The 22,615-nt window shown below is 47.7% G+C and overlaps 1 protein-coding gene across 6 annotated transcripts in view; it reads left to right on the forward strand.

Annotated features, from left to right (window-relative positions):
• Positions 1-3,595, forward strand: part of sgms2a (sphingomyelin synthase 2a) — a 92,787-nt gene extending 89,192 nt beyond the window's left edge. For all 6 annotated transcript variants that reach the window (XM_072495382.1, XM_072495377.1, XM_072495380.1 and 3 more), the window contains one exon: positions 607-3,595. In XM_072495382.1, coding sequence (XP_072351483.1) covers positions 607-786 — 180 coding nt within the window. In that variant the 3' untranslated portion in view covers positions 787-3,595. The remainder of the gene's footprint in view (positions 1-606) is intronic.
• Positions 3,596-22,615: the final 19,020 nt, after the last annotated feature.

Below are 22,615 nucleotides of genomic sequence, written 5' to 3' on the forward strand. Positions count from 1 at the left end.
GGAGGTTCAGCTGAGCTTGATCGTGGAGGAAATGAGCCCAAGTGGGGCCTCGGCGGGGCATCCTTCGCCGAGGCCCGGAAAAGAAGCAGAGTCCTGTTTAATAGCGGGATCATTCTCGCCACTGCAAACGCTAGGAAACACCCGGCTAAACGCACCCAAGACGGGACTCTGATTAATTTCCATTAAATCGCGCCCACCATTTCAGTGCAAATTGGCGGGTGATGTTGGAGCAGTAGCAATTGCAGTGATTGCTGTTTCTCACCTCTCTCCTAAATAGCTGACCCTTACATGTTGGACTCTCCATAAGGAGAACATCCTCCGAGCTATCTACCCTGTCAAACCCCTGAAGAGTTTTATTTGTTTCAATCACCTATTTTCTTCTCGGTTCTCTGAAATGTCAGCAGGTATTTGATTGCGAGCAGTAAAAGGTGATTAAAAACCTGCTAAAACAAGGTCATTGTGTCTTTCGATCTAGCCGCACAAGTTAATTATATTTAGATTTTGTTTCTCTAGTAAGTTTCGAATCTCTAGGGCATGGTTGTATCTTTTTCCCAGATGTATAATTAGATATGTACCTTTAATGTAAATTCTTGCTTCTCTCAACAGACCTTGAAAACCCCCACTCAGACCAATCAGTTTTCCCAGGCCTGGTGGTTCCAGGCCTTTCTCTTCTTCGAGAAGAATGTGCATTCTTCAGTTCCCTGCTCCTACGTCTGGCCACTCTCCTGGCTTCCAAGCTGCCTGAAGTCACCGTGCTGGAGATACTCTAGGACTCAAAAGTTGTGAAGAGGTGGCACAAGCCCAGGTGTCCTCCATCTTTTTTCTGCACAGAAGCCCAACAAAAGAAAAATAATTTATCTTTTTATGGTTTACGGTCACTTCCATCTAATAAATGAATCAAGCACTTTTCCCAGAGGACAGCTTGAACGTAAGCCCAAGAAATTCTGGGATGTTGGGGAACCAATGCTTTGCGGGCCTATTTTTAATAACTACGGCCTACATTCCAAATGTGTGCCTTCTAGCCTCTTGAGCATTCCTGAAGAGTTGGCTAAATCTATAAACAAAGGGTCTTGGGTTAATTATCACTTGTGATCTAGGTAACAAGGATATACAGTCAGATTCTCTGTGAGCACCGCTCTACCATGTTTGAACATTTCACTTGAAGGAAAAGTTGGAAGGCCCAGATAGGAGAAGTAACAATCCTGCTGACCACGTTCGACAAATCTATGCAACATAATATTTTGCACATTATTTGAGATATAACTACAACTGTGAACTTGGAACTTTTAAACCCAGCATCCCGAGAAACTGGGATCCCGGCTTGGAAACATGTAGCACATGTCAAAAGAAGCTGATCAAAAAATGTTCGAGGGGTCTCGTTCTACGTTGTTTTTCATTCTGAAAATCATTACCTAGAACCGAGCTCCTTGTAACAAACAGGTCCAAAAAAAGGAAGTCCCGAAGCTCCTCTGGCCCAATCCCCCTTCCCCAATCCGTGAGAGTGTAAGTGCACGCAAGGTGTGGTGCTGAGGTCTCTAGCTCAGTCTGTGCCTGAGTTTGATCATCTCAACAGGGACAGCAATTGGGGGACCCCCACAGTTGGCATCAGTGCTGCTGTTGGGAGGAGGCCAGCATTCCCACTGCTGGTTGCTGTGTGCAGTCACTCCAGCTACAAGTGCGCACAGAGGTGAACATGGGGTGAACTAGCAGCAGGCAGAATGGCGATGCCCTTCGCTATCAGGCACTTGGTGGCTGAACACTCAAATGGACAGAGGGCACAGAGGTGAAAAGTTGCCACTTGGGTGAGCTGCTGGAGGACTGCTCACTGAATGATGCCTCAGCAAAGAAGTGGAGCTTTCAGGTGGAGAACAAATGAAAGGGTAAAGGGAAGGTGGATTCCTAATACGATATGCAATTGTTTAATGGTAACGAATTGAAATCTGTTTAGTTTTTGCAATGATTTAAAGCTGTATTTTCTTCCAGACCAATATTCTGACGATGGCAGGGTTCAACAATACCCAACCCAGTAGGTAAATCCTGACAGTTGTATTGAGTTTAGTGATGGAGTTTATTATCTAATGCATGCAAAGACTCCAGTCAACTGAGTAGACTTCAATGTTAACATCTCAAATATTTTATTTCCCTGTCATCAGTCATAAAAGTATTATTTTGTTTGCTAAAAATTAAATTGTTAGAATTTGCTTTTACCCAAAACTACCCAGAATGAAGTGCATTTACGCACAATTATACATGTCACTGTTAATAACAGAAAGCACATATATGACCCATTCTAAAGATCAGTATTGCAAATGCATTGAATCTATGAAGCAGTTCACTATCAAAATGTTAGCAGGTAAGGTCATTGCTCAAGGAGCAATTCCTGTATCGCAAGACCTATTTGCGCTAATTTTCTTAGTCATGATTACATGGCAGATTTTTGTACAGCATGAAACCAAAGTTTTTCCGTTGATGTCATGGACAGGAGCTGCAAAACCTCTTTTGCAAGAGGAGTCGGTGAATGAGGTGGCAGGGTTCCTGGTGCTGGAAAGGGAGCGGCTGCAGATTGACAGGAATGCATTTGGCCGTTTGCCCAATCTCTCAGTTACACTGAGAAGGAAACAAAAGTAAAACTCTCCACCCAAAACTGGATCAAGTATAGCGGGAGTGAGCCCACTTCATGTCTTTCTTTGTCTCTCCGCCTCACCCGGACACCACACACCAATACCACGTTGCGATACTCTGCCTCAGGAGTTGTTTGAGGAACAACCTTTCAATTCTGCCCTGGTAACCTGCTGCATGGAAATTTCACACCTGGGCACTCCTTAAAACTTTGCATCAGTGGAAGTATGTTGCATTCAATTGCCCCAGAGTTTCACAGTGTTGGAAAAGGGAGATATCTGTACATTCCTCTGCCTGCTATGTCTCGGTCAAACTTTACTGTGTTGAACTTCAGATCAGCAGTAGCCTGGAAACTGGTGTTTTGTATTGAATGACCCTCTGTGTACCATTTGGTTGCTGTGACATCAGGAAAGCAAAGAGTGAATTGTTTCTATTTTTCTGACTCCTGCGATGTTAAAATAAAGCTCCCCGGCTACTACTATCCAGCCCCTCAACTCTATTTACCACCCAGCACTGGTTTAAACTATAAAGATCCAACAGTGCAGGCATCTTCCTTTAGAACAGACAACATCACTGAGCAGCTGAGTAGAGTTTATTTCCCATTTCAAGGAACGCAGTTAATTCTGGATGTCTTTACGACCTGTCCCCTGAAAGTTGCACCTTGCCACCATCTTACCTAAATACTGTTCTGGAAGTGCATTCCAATCAAAGTTCAAAATGAAAGAAGTTGACGAAAATCGAAGGTTTATTGGGATACAATCAATTGTATTTTTATTACTCAAATTTCATATTTTCAAGATTTCATATTTTTAAAAATGCCTTGTATTTTATCCTTAATCTGTGTATATGCACTTACGATGTATAGTACAGTTTGTCATTCAAAATACTGTATTCTGTACAATTAAAGTGAAATGTTTGATTGTTTACAAAAATGAATTATATGGCCAATGTTTTTTATTAAAAAGAACTCTTTTAATTTTTGTCACTACAGTTTTCTCACTTCACCTCTCTCAAAAGCTTTGACTCCTCCTGGAGTTGGGTCGTTAGTCACTCTCCAGTATTTTGCCAGAATGGTCCAATCTGTTTATTCTCCTCTTTCAGTTCAGACAGCGAGATTTGGCAGGATATTTTCCCATGGGGTGCATCACCGCAGGGATGAGTGCAGCACCCACCCAGCATTAACATACACACAACTTACAACGATGCGGAACAGTTGAACCCATGCACTCACCAATCGAGGGGTGTTGACACGATGGCGACGTGAGCTCCATGCTGGCTGTGAATCAAACCTATGCTTTAATGGTGCAGCCATTACTAACATCGGATGCGATCTTCATCAGCGTTTATGGCCCTTAAAATTCACTACCCCATTAATTTTATTTTTTGAAAAATATTTTATTGAGGCATTTATATTATAAATTTTAACACAAGCAACCACACACAAAGAAAAAAAAAACAGTCAACATGGGTTAGATAAACAACACTCCAACAACACTTCCCCACCCACCTACCCCCACCTTGTCCAACTACCCCCTGCCTCATCTTTTCACTACCCCATTAATCAATCGTGCGGGAATCCCATCATGATCTTTGAGTCTCCGGTCAATCCACACAGGTAAAGTTTCTGTTTGGCTGGATGCACATTCTCACCCTGCTGCAGGTGACTACAAGGGAGCGAGCTGATTGATGAGCAGCATGTGTAAGTCCTTCATATCGGGAGCGGAGCTGAGCGGGAGAAAACCGGTGTGCAGTCTGGGAAGGTAAGTGGTATTTGTGTCTGTGTCTCTGAGCGGGAGAAGTCCGGAGTGCAGTCTGGGAAGGTAAGTGGAATTTGTGTCTGTGTCTCTGAGCGGGAGAAGTCCGGAGTGCAGTCTGGGAAGGTAAGTGGTATTTGTGACTATCTCTGAGTGGGAGAAATCCGGAGTGCAGTCTGGGAAGGTAAGTGGAATTTGTGTCCGTGTCTCTGAGCGGGAGAAGTCCGGAGTGCAGTCTGGGAAGGTAAATGGTATTTGTGCCTGTGTCTCTGAGCGGGAGAAATCCAGAGTGCAGTCTGGGAAGGTAAGTGGTATTTGTGTCTGTGTCTCTGAGCGGGAGAAGTCCGGAGTGCAGACTGGGAAGGTAAATGGTATTTGTGCCTGTGTCTCTGAGCGGGAGAAATCCAGAGTGCAGTCTGGGAAGGTAAGTGGTATTTGTGTCTGTGTCTCTGAGCGGGAGAAATCCGGAGTGCAGACTGGGAAGGTAAGTGGTATTTGTGCCTGTGTCTCTGAGCGGGAGAAATCCGGAGTGCAGTCTGGGAAGGTAAGTGGTATTTGTGTCTGTGTCTCTGAGCGGGAGAAATCCGGAGTGCAGACTGGGAAGGTAAGTGGTATTTGTGCCTGTGTCTCTGAGCGGGAGAAATCCGGAGTGCAGTCTGGGAAGGTAAGTGGTATTTGTGTCTGTGTCTCTGAGCGGGAGAAATCCGGAGTGCAGACTGGGAAGGTAAGTGGTATTTGTGCCTGTGTCTCTGAGCGGGAGAAGTCCGGAGTGCAGTCTGGGAAGGTAAGTGGTATTTGTGTCTGTGTCTCTGAGCGGGGGAAATGTGGAGTGCAGTCTGGGAAGGTAAATGGTATTTGTGTCTGTGTCTCTGAGCGGGAGAAATCCAGAGTGCAGTCTGGGAAGGTCAGTGGTATTTGTGCCTGTGTCTCTGAGCAGGAGAAATCCCGAGTGCAGTCTGGGAAGGTAAGTGGTATTTGTGTCTGTGTCTCTGAGCGGGAGAAATCCGGAGTGCAGACTGGGAAGGTAAGTGGTATTTGTGTCTGTGTCTCTGAGCGGGAGAAATGTGGAGTGCAGTCTGGGAAGGTAAATGGTATTTGTGCCTGTGTCTCTGAGCGGGAGAAATCCGGAGTGCAGACTGGGAAGGTAAGTGGTATTTGTGTCTGTGTCTCTGAGCGGGAGAAATCCAGAGTGCAGTCTGGGAAGGTCAGTGGTATTTGTGCCTGTGTCTCTGAGCAGGAGAAATCCCGAGTGCAGTCTGGGAAGGTAAGTGGTATTTGTGTCTGTGTCTCTGAGCGGGAGAAATCCGGAGTGCAGACTGGGAAGGTAAGTGGTATTTGTGTCTGTGTCTCTGAGCGGGAGAAATGTGGAGTGCAGTCTGGGAAGGTAAATGGTATTTGTGCCTGTGTCTCTGAGCGGGAGAAATCCGGAGTGCAGCCTGGGAAGGTAAGTGGTATTTGTGCCTGTGTCTCTGAGCGGGAGAAATCCGGAGTGCAGACTGGGAAGGTAAGTGGTATTTGTGTCTCTGTCTCTGAGCGGGAGAAATGTGGAGTGCAGTCTGGGAAGGTAAATGGTATTTGTGTCTGTGTCTCTGAGCGGGAGAAATCCCGAGTGCAGTCTGGGAAGGTAAGTGGTATTTGTGTCTGTGTCTCTGAGCGGGGGAAATGTGGAGTGCAGTCTGGGAAGGTAAGTGGTATTTGTGCCTGTGTCTCTGAGCGGGAGAAATCCGGAGTGCAGTCTGGGAAGGTAAGTGGTATTTGTGTCTGTGTCTCTGAGCGGGGGAAATGTGGAGTGCAGTCTGGGAAGGTAAGTGGTATTTGTGTCTGTGTCTCTGAGCGGGAGAAATCCGGAGTGCAGTCTGGGAAGGTAAGTGGTATTTGTGTCTGTGTCTCTGAGCGGGAGAAATCCGGAGTGCAGTCTGGGAAGATAAGTGGTATTTGTGTCTGTGTCTCTGAGCAGGAGAAATCCGGAGTGCAGTCTGGGAAGGTAAGTGGTATTTGTGTCTATATCTGAGCGGGAGAAATCCGGAGTGCAGTCTGGGAAGGTAAGTGGTATTTGTGTCTGTGTCTCTGAGCGGGAGATATCCCGAGTGCAGTTTGGGAAGGTAAGTGGTATTTGTGTCTGTGTCTCTGAGCGGGGGAAATGTGGAGTGCAGTCTGGGAAGGTAAATGGTATTTGTGTCTGTGTCTCTGAGCAGGAGAAATCCCGAGTGCAGTCTGGGAAGGTAAGTGGTATTTGTGTCTGTGTCTCTGAGTGGGAGAAATCCGGAGTGCAGACTGGGAAGGTAAGTGGCATTTGTGCCTGTGTCTCTGAGCGGGAGAAATCCCGAGTGCAGTCTGGGAAGGTAAGTGGTATTTGTGCCTGTGTCTCTGAGCGGGAGAAATCCAGAGTGCAGTCTGGGAAGGTAAATGGTATTTGTGCCTGTGTCTCTGAGCGGGAGAAATCCGGAGTGCAGTCTGGGAAGGTAAGTGGCATTTGTGCCTGTGTCTCTGAGCGGGAGAAATCCAGAGTGCAGTCTGGGAAGGTAAATGGTATTTGTGCCTGTGTCTCTGAGCGGGAGAAATCCGGAGTGCAGACTGGGAAGGTAAGTGGTATTTGTGTCTGTGTCTCTGAGCAGGAGAAATCCGGAGTGCAGTCTGGGAAGGTAAGTGGTATTTGTGTCTGTGTCTCTGAGCGGGAGAAATCCGGAGTGCAGTCTGGGAAGGTAAGTGGTATTTGTGCCTGTGTCTCTGAGCGGGAGAAATGTGGAGTGCAGTCTTGGAAGGTCAGTGGTATTTGTGCCTGTGTCTCTGAGCGGGAGAAATCCGGAGTGCAGACTGGGAAGGTCAGTGGTATTTGTGCCTGTGTCTCTGAGCAGGAGAAATCCGGAATGCAGTCTTGGAAGGTAAGTGGTATTTGTGCCCGTGTCTCTGAGCGGGAGAAATCCGGAGTGCAGACTGGGAAGGTAAGTGGTATTTGTGCCCGTGTCTCTGAGCGGGAGAAATCCGGAGTGCAGACTGGGAAGGTAAGTGGTATTTGTGCCTGTGTCTCTGAGCGGGAGAAATCCCGAGTGCAGTCTGGGAAGGTAAGTGGTATTTGTGCCCGTGTCTCTGAGCGGGAGAAATCCGGAGTGCAGTCTTGGAAGGTCAGTGGTATTTGTGCCTGTGTCTCTGAGCGGGAGAAATCCGGAGTGCAGACTGGGAAGGTCAGTGGTATTTGTGCCTGTGTCTCTGAGCAGGAGAAATCCGGAATGCAGTCTTGGAAGGTCAGTGGTATTTGTGCCTGTGTCTCTGAGCGGGAGAAATCCGGAGTGCAGTCTGGGAAGGTAAGTGGTATTTGTGTCTGTGTCTCTGAGCAGGAGAAATCCGGAGTGCAGACTGGGAAGGTCAGTGGTATTTGTGCCTGTGTCTCTGAGCAGGAGAAATCCAGAGTGCAGTCTGGGAAGGTAAGTGGTATTTGTGTCTGTGTCTCTGAGCAGGAGAAATCCGGAGTGCAGTCTGGGAAGGTAAGTGGTATTTGTGTCTGTGTCTCTGAGCGGGAGAAATCCGGAGTGCAGTCTGGGAAGGTAAGTGGTATTTGTGTCTGTGTCTCTGAGCAGGAGAAATCCGGAGTGCAGACTGGGAAGGTCAGTGGTATTTGTGCCTGTGTCTCTGAGCAGGAGAAATCCGGAATGCAGTCTGGGAAGGTAAGTGGTATTTGTGCCTGTGTCTCTGAGCGGGAGAAATCCGGAATGCAGTCTGGGAAGGTAAGTGGTATTTGTGCCTGTGTCTCTGAGCGGGAGAAATCCGGAGTGCAGTCTGGGAAGGTAAGTGGTATTTGTGCCTGTGTCTCTGAGCGGGAGAAATGTGGAGTGCAGTCTTGGAAGGTCAGTGGTATTTGTGCCTGTGTCTCTGAGCAGGAGAAATCCGGAGTGCAGTCTGGGAAGGTAAGTGGTATTTGTGCCTGTGTCTCTGAGCGGGAGAAATCCGGAGTGCAGACTGGGAAGGTCAGTGGTATTTGTGCCTGTGTCTCTGAGCAGGAGAAATCCGGAATGCAGTCTGGGAAGGTAAGTGGTATTTGTGCCTGTGTCTCTGAGCGGGAGAAATGTGGAGTGCAGTCTGGGAAGGTAAGTGAAATTTGTGTCTGGGTCTCTGAGCGGGAGAAATCCGGAGTGCAGACTGGGAAGGTCAGTGGTATTTGTGCCTGTGTCTCTGAGCGGGAGAAATCCTGAGTGCAGTCTGGGAAGGTAAGTGGTATTTGTGTCTGTGTCTCTGAGCAGGAGAAATCCGGAGTGCAGTCTGGGATGGTAAGTGGTATTTGTGTCTGTCTCTCTGAGCGGGAGAAATCCGGAGTGCAGTCTGGGAAGGTAAGTGGTATTTGTGTCTGTGTCTCTGAGCAGGAGAAATCCGGAGTGCAGTCTGGGAAGGTAAGTGGTATTTGTGTCTGTGTCTCTGAGCAGGAGAAATCCGGAGTGCAGACTGGGAAGGTAAGTGGTATTTGTGCCTGTCTCTCTGAGCGGGAGAAATGTGGAGTGCAGTCTGGGAAGGTAAGTGGTATTTGTGTCTGTGTCTCTGAGCGGGAGAAATCCGGAGTGCAGACTGGGAAGGTCAGTGGTATTTGTGCCTGTGTCTCTGAGCGGGAGAAATCCCGAGTGCAGACTGGGATGGTAAGTGGTATTTGTGCCTGTGTCTCTGTGTTTTCAAATTTTGGGGGAAAAAATTGAGAAGTGACCTCAGTAAAGCTGTGACCTGATTGGCTGGTGGGAATATGTGTTAAATTTGAAATAAAGACATTGAAAAAATGAATTACTTAACTAGGTCGAGGGGTAACTAACCCTGAGGGCAGAGATTAGTATTTAGTATTTAATTTTGCTGTAAAAACTCAGCGCCAGGGACCACATAGTGAATTGTAACTTAACCTTATAATGATTTAAGTAATATTTTGAATTAATTAACTAGTGCTTAAATGTCACTCAGTGGCGTGCAGTGCTCGAACTGAGATGTGGGAGATCCGTGACGCTGCCAGCGCTCCGGTCAATTACGTCTGCAGTAAGTGTAACCAATGGCAGCTCCTCACAGACCGCGTAGTTCGGTTGGAGCAGCAGTTGGATTCACTTAGGAGCATGCAGGTGGCGGAAAGCATCATGGAGAGCAGTTATAGAGACGTGGTCATGCCCATGGTGCAGGCAGACAGATGGATGACCGGTAGAAAGGGCAGGCAGTCAGTGCAGGGATCCCCTGTGGCTGTCACCCTCTCTAACAGGTATACCATTTTGGATACTGTTGGGGGGGATAGCCTATCGGGAAAACAACAGCAGCCAGAACAGTGGCACCACAGCAGGCTCTGTTGCTCAGCAGGGGAGGGCAAAGTGCAGGAGAACAATAGCTATCAGGGACTCTATAGTAAGGGGCACAGATAGGCGCTTCTGTGGATGTGAAAGAGACTCCAGGATAGTATGTTGCCTCCCTGGTGCCAGGGTCAAGGATGTCTCTGAACGAACTCAGGACATCTTGAAGGAGGAGGGTGAACAGCCAGCGGTCATAGTACACATAGTACTAAAGACATAGGCAGGAATAGTGATGAGGTCCTGCAGCGGGAGTTCAGGAAGTTAGGCAGTAAGCTAAAAAACAGGACCTCTAGAGTTGTAATCTCATTACTCCCTGTGTCACGAGTCAGTGAGGCTAGAAATAGGAGGATAGTGCAGCTAAAAACGTGGCCAAACTAGTGGTGTAGGAGGGAGGGTGTCAGATTTCTGGGCCACAGGGATCTCTTCCGGGGAAGGTGTGACCTGTACAAGAAGGACGGGTTGTATCTAAACTGGAGAGGCACCACTATCGTGGCTGGGTGGTTTGCTCGAGTCACTCAGGAGGATTTAAACTAGTATGGCAGTGGGGTGGAACCAGCGCGTTAGCTTAGAAAGTGTAATAACTGAAGGGGAAATAGAGAACAAAAATAAGAGAACAACATCACCCTGTCTGCTCAAACACAGTGGTTTCAAGTGTATTTGTTTCAACGCCAGAAGTATAGCAGGTAAGGCAGATGAACTTGGAGCACTTACTAGTACTTGGAATTATGATGTCGCTATTCCAGAAACGTGGTTAAAGGAAGGGCAGGATTGGCAGCTGAACGTTGGAGGATATAGATGCTTCAGGAGAGATAGAGGGAATGTAAAAGGATTGGGAGAGAAGCATTACTGGTTAAGGAAAATATTACAGCCGTACTGCGGGAGGACACTCGGAGGGCTCATACAACGAAGCAATCTGGGTAGAGTTCAAAACAGGAAGGGGGCAATCACAATGTTGGGTATTTGTTACAGGCCCCCCAACTGCCAGTGAGAGATAGAGGAGCAGAGAGGTAGAGAGATTTTGGATAGGTGCAAAAGTAACAGGGTTGTGTGGTAGGGGATTTTAATTTCCCCTTTATTGACTGGGACTCACTTAGTGCTAGGGGCTTGGATGGGGCAGAGTTTGTAAGGTGTATCCAGGAAGGCTTCTTGATGCAATATGTAGATAGTCCAACTAGGGAAAGGGCAGTACTGGACCTGGTATTGGGGAATGAGCCTGGAGAGGTGGTTGAGGTTTCAATAGGGGAACATTTCGGGAGTCGTGACCACAATTCTGTATGTTTTAGGATACTTTTGGATAGGGATGAGGCTAACCTTCGCGTTAAGGTGCTAAACTGGGGAAAGGCAAATTACGATAACATTAGCCAGGAATTGAAGAATTTGCATTGGGTGCAGCTGTTGGATAAAAACCAACATTGGAATATGGGAGTCTTTCAAGCGACAGTTGATTAGGCAGGAAAGTCACATTCCTGAGAGAATGAAGGACAGGTGTGGGAAGTTTAGGGAGCCTTGGATAACGAGGAATATTGTGAACACCTTAAAAAAGAAAAAGAAGATTTTTGTACGGTCTAGGAGATTGGGGACAGTCTTGAGGAGTATAAAGAAAGTAGGAAGGTACTTAAGCGGGAATATAGGAGGGCTAGGAGGAGTTATGAAAAGTTCTTGGCAAGTAGGATTAAGGTGAATCCCAAAGCTTTTTATTCATATGTAAAAAGCAAGAGGGTGGCCAGGGAAAGGATTGGACCACTTAAGGACAGTGGGTGTTGAGCCAGAGGAAATGGGCGAAGTGCTAAATGAATACTTTGCATTAATGTTCACCAAAGAAAGGGACTTTGTAGAAGATGATTCTTGGGTAGGGTGTATGGACAGTCTGGATCATGTTAATGTCGAAAAGGATTGGGTCTTTAAGATATTATGGTAGTCTCCTGGGCCAGATGGGATTTACCCCAGAATACTGGGGAAGCAAGGGAGGAAATTGATGAGGCCTTGGCTTACATATTGGTATCCTCATTGGCTGAAAGTGAGATCCCAGGGGATTGGTGAATAGCTAATGTGGTACCGCTGTTTAAGAAAGGTAGCAGGGATAATCCTGGAAACTATAGGCCGGTGAGCCTCACATTGGTAGTAGGTAAATGATTGGCGAGAATTCTGAGACAGTATTTATACCCATTTAGAAACAAATGGACTCATTTGCGATTGACAGCATGGTTTTGGAAGGGGAGGTCATGCCTCACTAACTTGATCGAGTTTTTTGAGGAGGTGTCAAAGATGATTGATGAGGGGAGGGAGGTGGTGGAGCCTTTGACAAGGTGCCTCATGGCAGACTGGTGCAAAAGGTGAAGTCACATGGGATCAGAGGTGAGGTGCTAAGATGGATACAGAACTGGCTCGGTCTCCGAAGGCAAAGGGTAGCAGTAGTAGGGTGTTTTCCTGAATGGAAGGTTGTGACTAGTGGTGTTCCACAGGGATCTGTGCTGGGGCCTCTGTTGTTTGTAGTATACAAAAGCAATTTGGAGGAAATCCATCTCGCACGCGGCTTGTTCTCCAGGTGTGGTATTACAATTATGGACACGTGGGTTTAACACAAAACAATGTTTATTCCATGAACTCAACTTAACCTCTTAAATAAACATTGGATCTCTTAACACCCGTTACTTCAAAGATAACCCTGAAAATAATACACCACTAAATAATCCCTCAAAATGTTCCTTCAAACATCCAAAAGGCTTCAAACCAGTAACACACCAGGTCACAGAATATAGATATTTCCTGTTAAATGGCAAAGATATATCAACTTGGTTGATTTCAGCTCCAGCACCTTGCTTTTCTTCCTGCAGCTCTCTGGAAACACACAGACACACCCAAGCTGCTTTTTCAAACTGGCTTTCTCCCTTCAAGTAACTCACAGCAAACCAGAACTTCTCAAGCTGCTGTGTCAAACTGGCTTTCTCCTTTTAAGCAGCTCACAGCAAAACAGCCAGGCACTTTTAAACTGCTCTCAGCAAAACCAGCCAGGCACTTTTTAGCTGCTCTCAGCAAAACTGAAAACAAAAAGCAGAAGTGAGCTCAGCTCACTGCAAAACACAGACACACACCCAAGCTCTTTTTCAAACTGTAACTTCAAAATGGCTGAACTGAGCTCAGCTCCACCCATTCTCTGACATCACTGTTTTCTTAAAGGTACATTGCTTACACATCCATTTCTTAAAGGTACTCTCACATGACACATGGATAGAGTGGATGGGCAGGCACTCTTTCCCAGGGTGGAGGGGTCAGTCACTAAGGGGTATAGGTTTAAGGTCCGTGGGGCAAAGGAGATATGCAAGTCAGGTTTTTTACGCAGAGGGTGGTGTGTGCCTGGAACGCGTTGCCAGGGGAGGTTGTGGAAGCAGATACATTAACACCGTTCAAAAGGCATCTTGACAAACACATGGATAGGATGGGTATCGAGGGACACGGCACAAGGAAGTGCTGAGGGTTTCAGTAAAGTTTGGTATTATGACCGGTACAGGCTTGGAGGGCCGAAGGGCCAGTTCCTGTGCTGTATTGTTCTTTGTTCTTTGTTCACCCAATAGGTATGCACCCCACTTAATTAAATCAACAACAAGCCTTGAACACCCCGAGTGTGTGAAAAGGTACTGTTCAAGCTTAATCAGTTAAACTATACAGCCTACTAGCACAAAGCACCCCACACAGGACCATCCAACCTAATAAGGTTTTGGTTTGTAAGGGTTCATAGGGCTGAATCGGATGCAACAGAGCTCCAGCAAGCAGAATATCGCCCCAGGTCCCATTAATAAGTGACGCTGCTTGGCCGATCAGTAGTGGTTGAAGTTCTGAGAAGCTGACTGGCTCAGGGAATATATCTGACTGGGGAGGTTTAACCCAGTTCTGATTTTCCACTGTTCGATCATGGATCATAACTCCATCTGCCCACCTTTAGTTCCATAACATTTAACACTCTTACAGCACAAAATCTGTCTTCCCCATGAGAAATTTGACAATTTTCACTTCTTTCCAGGAACTCTGTGTTCCCCAAGTGCGGCCAAGAGGAAACAACAAACTTGTCATGTATAACATCACTCAGACCCTCAAAATGCTCCAAAGCATTCCACAGTTACTTTATTACTTTTGTAGTTCCTGCTGTTTAGTGGGAATTTGAGCAGTTAATTTGCAAACTGCAAGAGAGCAGTGGACGCTGCGCATTGAATATATTCCAGGCCGATTTACAGATTCTGGATCTTCACTGGGGAGTTCAAGGAGACCTTAAGTAGAACTGGGACTGTGATCAGATATGACCATAAGACATATGAGCAGAATTAGGCCACTCGGCCCATCGAGTCTGCTCCACAATTCAATCATGGCTGATATTTTCTCATCCCCATTCTCCTGCCTTCTCCCCATAACCGCTAATCCACTTATTAATCAAGAACATATCTATCTCTGTCTCAAAGACATTCAATGATTTGGCCTCCACTGCCTTCTGCGGTAAAGAGCTCCACTGATTCACCACCCTCTGGCTGACGGAATTCCTCCTCATCTCTGTTTTAAAGGATCGTCCCTCCAGTCTGAGATGGTGCCCTCTGGTTCTAGTTTTTCCTACAAGTGGAAACATCCTCTCCATGTCCACTCTATCCAGGCCTCGCAGTATCCTGTAAGTTTCAATAAGATCCCCCCTCATCCTTCTAAACTCCAACGAGTACAGACCCAGAGTCCTCAACTGTTCCTCATACGACAAGTTCTTCATTCCAGGGATCATTCTTGTGGACCTCCTCTGGCCCCTTTCCAAGGCCAGCACATCCTTCCTTCGATACAGGGCCCAAAACTGCTCACAATACTCCAAATGGGGTCTGACTAGAGCCTTGTACAGCCTCAGAAGTACATTCCTGGTCTTGTATTCTAGCCCTCTTGACATGAATGCTAACATTGCAGTTGCCTTCTTAACTGCCGACTGAACCTGCACATTAACCTTATGAGAATCGTGAACAAGGACTCCCAAGTCCCTTTGTGCTTCTGATTTCCTAAGCATTTCCCCATTTAGAAAATAGGCTATGCCTAAATTTCTCCTTCCAAAGTGCATAACCTCACACTTTTCCACATTGTATTTCATTTGCCACTTCACTGCCCACTCTCCTAGCTTGTCCAAATCCTTCTGCAGCCCCCTTGCTTCCTCAATACTACCTGTCCCTCTACAGATCTTTGTATCATCTGCAAACTTAGTAACAGTGCCTTCAGTTCCTTCTCCCAGATCATTAATGGATATTGTGAAAAGTTGTGATCCCAGCAAAGACCCCTGAGGCACACCTCTAGTCACCTAGTACCAGCCTGAAAAAGATGCCTTTATCCCCACTCTCTGCCTTCTGCCAGTCAGCCAATCCTCTATCCATGCCAGGATCTTACCCTTAACACCATGGGCGTTTAACTTATTTAACAGCCTCCTATGCGGCACCTTGTCAAAGGCCTTCTGGAAATCTAAATAAATCACATCCACTGGTTCTCCTTTGTCTAGCTTTCTTGTTACCTCCTCAAAGAACACTAACAGATTTGTCAGACACGACCTCCCTTTGACAAAGCCGTGCTGACTCAGTCCTATTTTACCATGCACTTCCAAGTACTTTGTGATCTCATCTTTAATACCAGACTCTAAAATCTTACCAATGACCAAAGTCAGGCTAATTGGCCTATGATATTGAATAGGGAGCATACACAATGGTGCAAATGGCCTACTCCTTATGTTTTGGGGTAATAACCCACACACAGCAATGACAATAGGCGCAATTCTCCGGAAATATTTCTAACTGTTGCGAGCGGGAATTGCCCCGAGCCTCCCGGTGCTCGGCCCAGTGAGGCAATTCAATATTAATTTGTCCACTTAATGAGGCCTCACGGGCTTCTTGCCGCTCATGAAAGCTCGCCAGCTGATTCACCGGCGCCGCACTCACCAGCCCCCCGCTAACAAGGTCGAGCAGCTCTTAAGCTACACTTGCTCAGCCACCCCAGCCAGCTCTCAATAATGGCGGCAAGGAGACCGGCTCCAAGATTCGGGGATGCTGACCTGGGGAGGCTGCTAGATGCCGCGGAGGGCAGGAGGGATGTCCAGCTCCCCCGAGGGTCCCGGGGAATCGGCTGCAGGTCAGCTAGTGCTGCCTGGGATGAGGTGGCGGCAGCTGTGAGCTCGGGGAGTGTGACCAGGAGGTCTGGCCTCCAGTGCAGGAGGAAGATCAACGACCTACACCGGGCAGCATGAGTGAGTAGACATCAATGCCACCCCCCCCCCCCCAAGCGAGCATCCATCCCCCAACTTCCCAACTCTTCCTCCAACACCTCCCCCTTCATCTAACTCAACCCTACCGGCGGAGCTAGTCCCAGTCGCAGGTGGGCATGGCTGAGGTGCTGCAGAGTATGTCCCAGTCACTGAGGAGCATCACTAAGGGCATTGGCATGATCATGTGGCCTATGGGAAACCACCAGGGCTGGCAGAGTCAGATGATGTAGGTGCAGCCGGGGCACGAACCAGCTGTCCCTCCATCCCAAGGTGAACCCCAGGACCCTATGAGCACTGAGCGGGAGGAGGGGGCACTGAGTGCCAACCCGGACCCATCCCATTGTGCGCCGTCAGTGACCACCAGCTCCTCCGAGTTCCGCCCCTCTGATGAGGATGCATCTCAAGGTCAACACACAGGACAGGGCAGCACGGCTGTGCATGTGCCGCCGATAAGTCAGCCAGGGCCCTACGGACCCAGAGCTCCCAGAGGGTGCCCGCTAGGGACATTGAAAGCCAAGGGCCGAGGTAGGTACCACCTCAGATGTGCATGACAAATCCCAAATTTCTTTACCCATCAGTCTGGCCTCAATAAAAGTCGAGATGGATTTGCAGGTACAGCATTAGTTATTTTATTTGGCTTGCAAGCCTAATTCATCTCAGAGAGGCATAAGACACATCCAGTCTCCTACACCCCGGAAAGCGAATGAACAAAGAGACAAAGGGATCTCTGCAAATCAATTCAAATGGTATCAAGTTTCACATACACAATTCCCATAGGTCATCCTATACCCCTCCTGACCTAGTCAGACATTTTGATTGGCTCACTTCCAATCCCTTCCTCTGACCCCTATTACACAGCATCCTTTTCTCCTCCTTTGGTGGACACACCTCCTCCTTGCTTTGCCATGCGGTCTGAAATCCTTTGTCTGTGAACTCACCAGAATGAGACTGGCCTATCTCTACATTACAGTAACTAATATCTCTAAAGTAACTATTTTATATCACATTTGTCATTCCCTCCTTTTATCATTCCATGATAACCGAACTATCCAATCCATAGCTACGGTCCCTCATCTAAAAAGATCTGTCACTGCATTTCCAATTCCTGGCGTAGCCCCCCTTCATCTGCTGCACTCTCATGGATTTTGACAGCTAAGATTTTAGGGGCGTTGATCTGTTCCAGTGTACCCCGCATTCTACCCATCACACATTTAAGGATGGCTGGGCCCACAAAGATGCAGCCGATAGCCACCACTAAATACATGACCATATTTATCAACCAGTCCTTCCAACCTCCAAATCCCCAGTTACCCCAAGCGCCAGGATCCTGCATTCCGTCCAGGTGATCCCGTATGTGATCCATAAATTTAGTGATGTTAGCGGTCAAGTCCTGAACTCCCATGATACACTTGCCCTGCACTATGGCGCATACCCCACCCTCACGGGCCAGAAGATAGTCAAGAGCATACCGGTTCTGCATTGCAAACAACTGTAGCTGAGACAATTCCTTGGTTATTGCCCCGAGGGCTCCCAAGGTTTCATTTCCCAAGATGGTAAGGCCACAAATAAAATAATTCCTATTGCTGACAGCCAAGGAACCCCCCAGTAGCCCAGTTTATCTAGCTTTGAAACGCCCATTCGGGCCGCCTAGCAATGCGGAAAGCCCTCGTCCCAACAGTGATATGAGAGACATTCCCCCAGCCACAAAGGAGCTGGAGGCCGGCGTTCAATGGAACGCAAGTGGTGTTGTAACAAACGCATTGGCCAGACGCCTGGGTGATATGGCACCTCCTGTCCGTACAGGTGGGGAACAGACATGTTATATTTGTTTCCACCTCTACCAGCAAACAGCCATATCCTTCACTGCTGAAACAATTCTCGTACGACCCGGAATCCCTATTGGGAGTGAAGTGGCTAGGTATATATGCCCTCCACCGTTGCAGCCTATCATACTGTGAATGGGAATTATCCCGAGGAAGGGGAAGGCAAATAGCCGGTGGTGCTGAACCCGGATCGTAAGGAGAAGTGACTTGCTCGGGCGGTGGCTCGGAACGCTGACAATGAACCACCGTTTGGGGAGTGCCCCAAAGCGGTGAAACAGAAAATAACCTAGACACCGCTGCGGGGTTCGGGTAGCAGACAACCCGTCCGTGGCCATACAAGCGGTGGTAAATCTGGTAGAAGTGATTCATACTACCCAGGTTTTCCTCAGTTTGGCCTTTAACTAAATTAAATGTATCTCCTGATAACCTACGTTCTAGCTGTACTTCCCTTCTCACACGCCCCGTCCTCTCTCTCGTCCCTCTCTCTCTCACAATCTCTTCCTACGCTCTCCTGACGGTCTGATGTTACCTTTATCGCACCAATCTTAACACATCCAAAATCAAATTTACATGTACTCCAAAAACAAGGCAATGTCCATATAATGTTCCCTTCCCATCGCCGGGACCGGTGTAATTGCTTCATGACTCCTGCATTCTCCTTAACTTTGACGACCTTCCATGAATCGATACCATGTCTTCGTATATGGGGGCAGCGAAGAACATCACCTTTGCATAGGTGATGTATCCTTGTAGATTGGTTGGGGTTACAAATATAGATAATATTCCCCTTTTCTATGTCCGTCGCCAATAACACTCCAAGCGAGGTGAGGCCAAATATCACACAGACGGTGCGTAGCCACCCCATCATGCTCCACACCTGTAAAATAGCACTGGAGAAGGGAGGCAGGTTAATCTGTCCAAGAAAATGAGGCCCGTTATCAGAACTCAACTGAGCTGGTCTACTGTACCGGGGAATGATTTCCCGCATCAGAACTTTAACCACAGTAGCAGCTTTATTATCGGTAGTCGGATACGCCTCAACCCATCTGCTGAACCCATCCACAATGACCAAAACATATTTATAACATTGACACCTTTCCAACTCAATGTAATCCATTTGGAGCATCTCAAAGGGACCACTGGGCAACGGGGTTTGCCCCATCCCACAAGGGATACCTTTTCCGGTGTTATATTGCTGACAAATCAAACACCGATTACTGATACTCTGGGCCAACCCCTGCATTTTAGGGTGCCACCAAGTGTCCAGCAACAAATCACTAGTCCCCCGAGCCCCACAATGAGTTGCAAAGTGTACACATTCGATGACCCATAAAGCCAGTACATCAGACATACAAGTCTGATGTGCTGGTGTGGTCCATAAAGAGGAAACAGAATCATATGTACAACCTAACCGTTTCCACATTTGTTTATCACTCTCAGGAGCGCCCTCCTGTAACCTTATGACGTCTTGGATGGTTGGCATTGACTTGTCAGAAGCAGACCTATTTATAGTAGATCGTTTAGTCTGACTTAACATTTTAGGCACCATCTCTTGCTGAATTTGCGCGCTGCACAATCTGCTTGTTCATTACCAACGTCAACTGGTGTCTTACCATTTGTGTGGGCAGCGCATTTAATAACGGAAATCTGCGCGGGCATAAGGAGGGCCTGCAGTAAGTCATTAACTAAACCCCGGTGTGATATTTGACCACACATAATCATGTCAGGTTGTTCTGACGAAATGTCACTCAAATCGTCCCTTATTGTGGTAGTTTCCTGAATCAAGGCTAAACAGTCGTGGCCAGGTGCGTCTTCATGGACAGGGGGACCACTAAGAAAACAGGCTGGATTGATAGTGGTACAGTGTTTAAATGTCAGACGTGGATTGTTCAAAAGGTATACCTCATACCTATTCTGACGAGCTGCGGTAAGATGCTGAGTCTGCAGTTGCCTCAGTAGTGCGATGACCGAGTGGGAGCTATACACCGTAATATCCTGTTGGAGGGTGAGAGCATGTAACGGCTGTGCGATGGCATTGATTGAACGTAAATCCTGTACTAATCGGTACTGGTCTGGTTTGGCTGGTTTAGGCACAGCAAGTATGGGGGTGTTACATTCTGATTGGCAAGGGACCAAAATACCCTGTTGCAACAGCTCTTGAATTAATTTGTCTATAGACGGAGCAGCTTGGGATTTCAGGGGGTATTGCCGAATGGAAGGTAGCTTTACATGATCCTTAATCGTTACCTTTATAGGTGTAACATTTGTCTTTCCCACTTGTGATGGGTATTTCGCCCAGACCTGTGGATTGACATATTCCAACACATCATGTCCCCTGTGATGCTGCAGTCGAGTGTTAATTGTTTCAGGGACCTCAAAATATTTTATGGCAGTGCCGTCCGGCATGACTTGAAGTGCGTACTCTGTTGGATCCGAATGATCCACTGCCCTCCTTACCATTTGCCCCAGATCCCTGGCATGGTACTGGTCGTGGACCTGACGTGTAATATGAGGGCTTACCGAAGCTGACTGTGGCCATAAATGTGGTGGTATTGTAACAAAATCGGCTGTACCTCCTTTTCCCGTGACTGTGGCTGTACCTTTGACTGGCTATTCGGTCCCAATTAATGGCCGGTATTTGTCCTCCAACTCCCTGTTTTGTCCGGTTCTGTCATAGGCCAGGGTAACGTGATGCAGTGAATGTTCAATGTCTAACGTCCACCACTGGGGGTGATAGAAATATAGCACTGTTGTCTCATCCTCCATGATTGGACCGTTACCCCTTCGTCTCCGTACTCTAGCTGTAGCTGGAAGATACACAGTAAATCTCGGGCCAACAAATTACAGTCCAATCCAGTAGTCACTACAAACTGATGATCTGCAGACTTATTCTCGTAAGTGACTGTCACAGGTTCAGAAATAGGATACTCACACACCTGCCCTTGGAACCCCGACAATTGCTGTGTGTGGTCGGATAATGGTAGTCGAAGTTCTTTTTTTAAAAAAAGATATTTTATTGAAAATTTTTTGATCACAATTTTTTCCCCTTACACATCAAACATAAGAAAAAGAAAATTTAACAGTACATGTAACATAATAACCACAGTCTAATAACAAGTAACTAACCAACATGGTAAACTAATCATTTAACATAAAATAAAACTTCCCCCCCCCCCTCCCCACCCCCCCCCCCCCTCCTCCCCCCTGGGTTGCTGCTGCTGGTCATCTATCTTCCCTCTAGCGTTCCCCTAGGTAGTCGAGGAATGGCTGCCACCGCCTGGTGAACCCTTAAGCTGATCCTCTCAGCGCAAACTTCATCTGCTCCAGTTTTATGAACCCCGCCATATCGTTTATCCAGGCCTCCAGTCCGGGGGGCTTCGCTTCCTTCCACATGAGTAAAATCCTACACCGGGCTACTAGGGACGCAAAGGCCACGACATCGGCCTCTTTCGCCTCCTGCACTCCCGGCTCATCCGCAACTCCAAATAAAGCTAACCCCCAGCCTGGTTTGACCCGGACCTTCACCACCTTCGAAATCACTCCCGTCACTCCCCTCCAATACCCCTCCAGTGCTGGGCACGACCAAAACATATGTGTGTGGTTTGCCGGGCTTCCGCCGCACCTCCCACACTTGTCCTCCACTCTGAAGAACCTGCTCAACCTTTCTCCCGTTATGTGTGCTCTATGTAGCACCTTAAATTGAATCAGGCTAAGCCTGGTGCACGATGAAGAGGAATTTACCCTGCTTAGGGCATCAGCCCACATACCCTCCTCTATCTCCTCCCGAGCTCTTCTTCCCACTTTCCTTTCAGTTCGCCCACCAGCTCCTTCCCCTCTTCTCTCATCTCTCGGTATATCTCTGACACCTTGCCCTCCCCAACCCACACCCCCGAGAGCATTCTATCCTGGATCCCCTGTGTCGGGAGCAATGGAAATTCCCTCACCTGTTGTCTTGTGAACGCCCTCACCTGCATATACCTAAAAAAGTTTCCCCGGGGCAGCTTATACTTTTCCTCCAACGCTCCCAAGCTCGCAAACGTCCCGCCTATAAATAAATTTCCCACCCTCCTAATTCCCAACTGGTGCCAGCTCTGGAATCCTCCATCCATCTACCCTGGGGCAAACCTATGGTTGTTCCTGATTGGGGACCCCACCAGGGCTCCCAGCACACCTCTCTGTCACCTCCATTGTCCCCAGATATTTAATGTTGCCGCCACCACTGGATTCGTGGTAAATTTTTTTGGTGAGAGTGGTAGCGGCGCAGTCTCCAACGCCTCTAGACACGCCCCTTTACAGGACTTTCTCTCCAGTCTTTTCCACGCCTCTCCCTCTCCCTCCATCATCCACTTACGGATCATCGCCACATTGGCGGCCCAATAGTCGTCGCCCAAATTCGGCAGCGCCAGTCCCCCTCTGTCTCTGCTACGTTGTAGGAACCCCCTCCTTACCCTCGGGACTTTCCCTACCCACACGAAGCTCGTGATGCTCCTGTCTATTTTTTTAAAGAAGGCCTTAGTAATTAGTATAGGGAGACATTGGAACACAAATAGGAACCTCGGGAGGACCGTCATCTTAATTGCCTGCACTCTGCCCGCCAATGACAGTGGCTGCATGTCCCACCTCTTGAAGTCCTCTTCCATTTGTTCTACCAATCGTGTCAGATTAAGTCTGTGCAAGGTTCCCCAGCTCCTGGCGATCTGAATCCCCAGGTATCGGAAGTTTCTTTCCACTTTCCTTAGGGGCAGGCCTTCTATCCCTCAACTCTGGTCCCCAGGGTGTATCACGAAAAGTTCACTCTTCCCCATGTTAAGCCTATATCCCGAGAAATCTCCGAACTCCCCCAATATCTGCATG

Source organism: Scyliorhinus torazame, chromosome 3, assembly GCF_047496885.1.
Source record: "Scyliorhinus torazame isolate Kashiwa2021f chromosome 3, sScyTor2.1, whole genome shotgun sequence".
Lineage (NCBI taxonomy): Eukaryota > Metazoa > Chordata > Chondrichthyes > Carcharhiniformes > Scyliorhinidae > Scyliorhinus > Scyliorhinus torazame.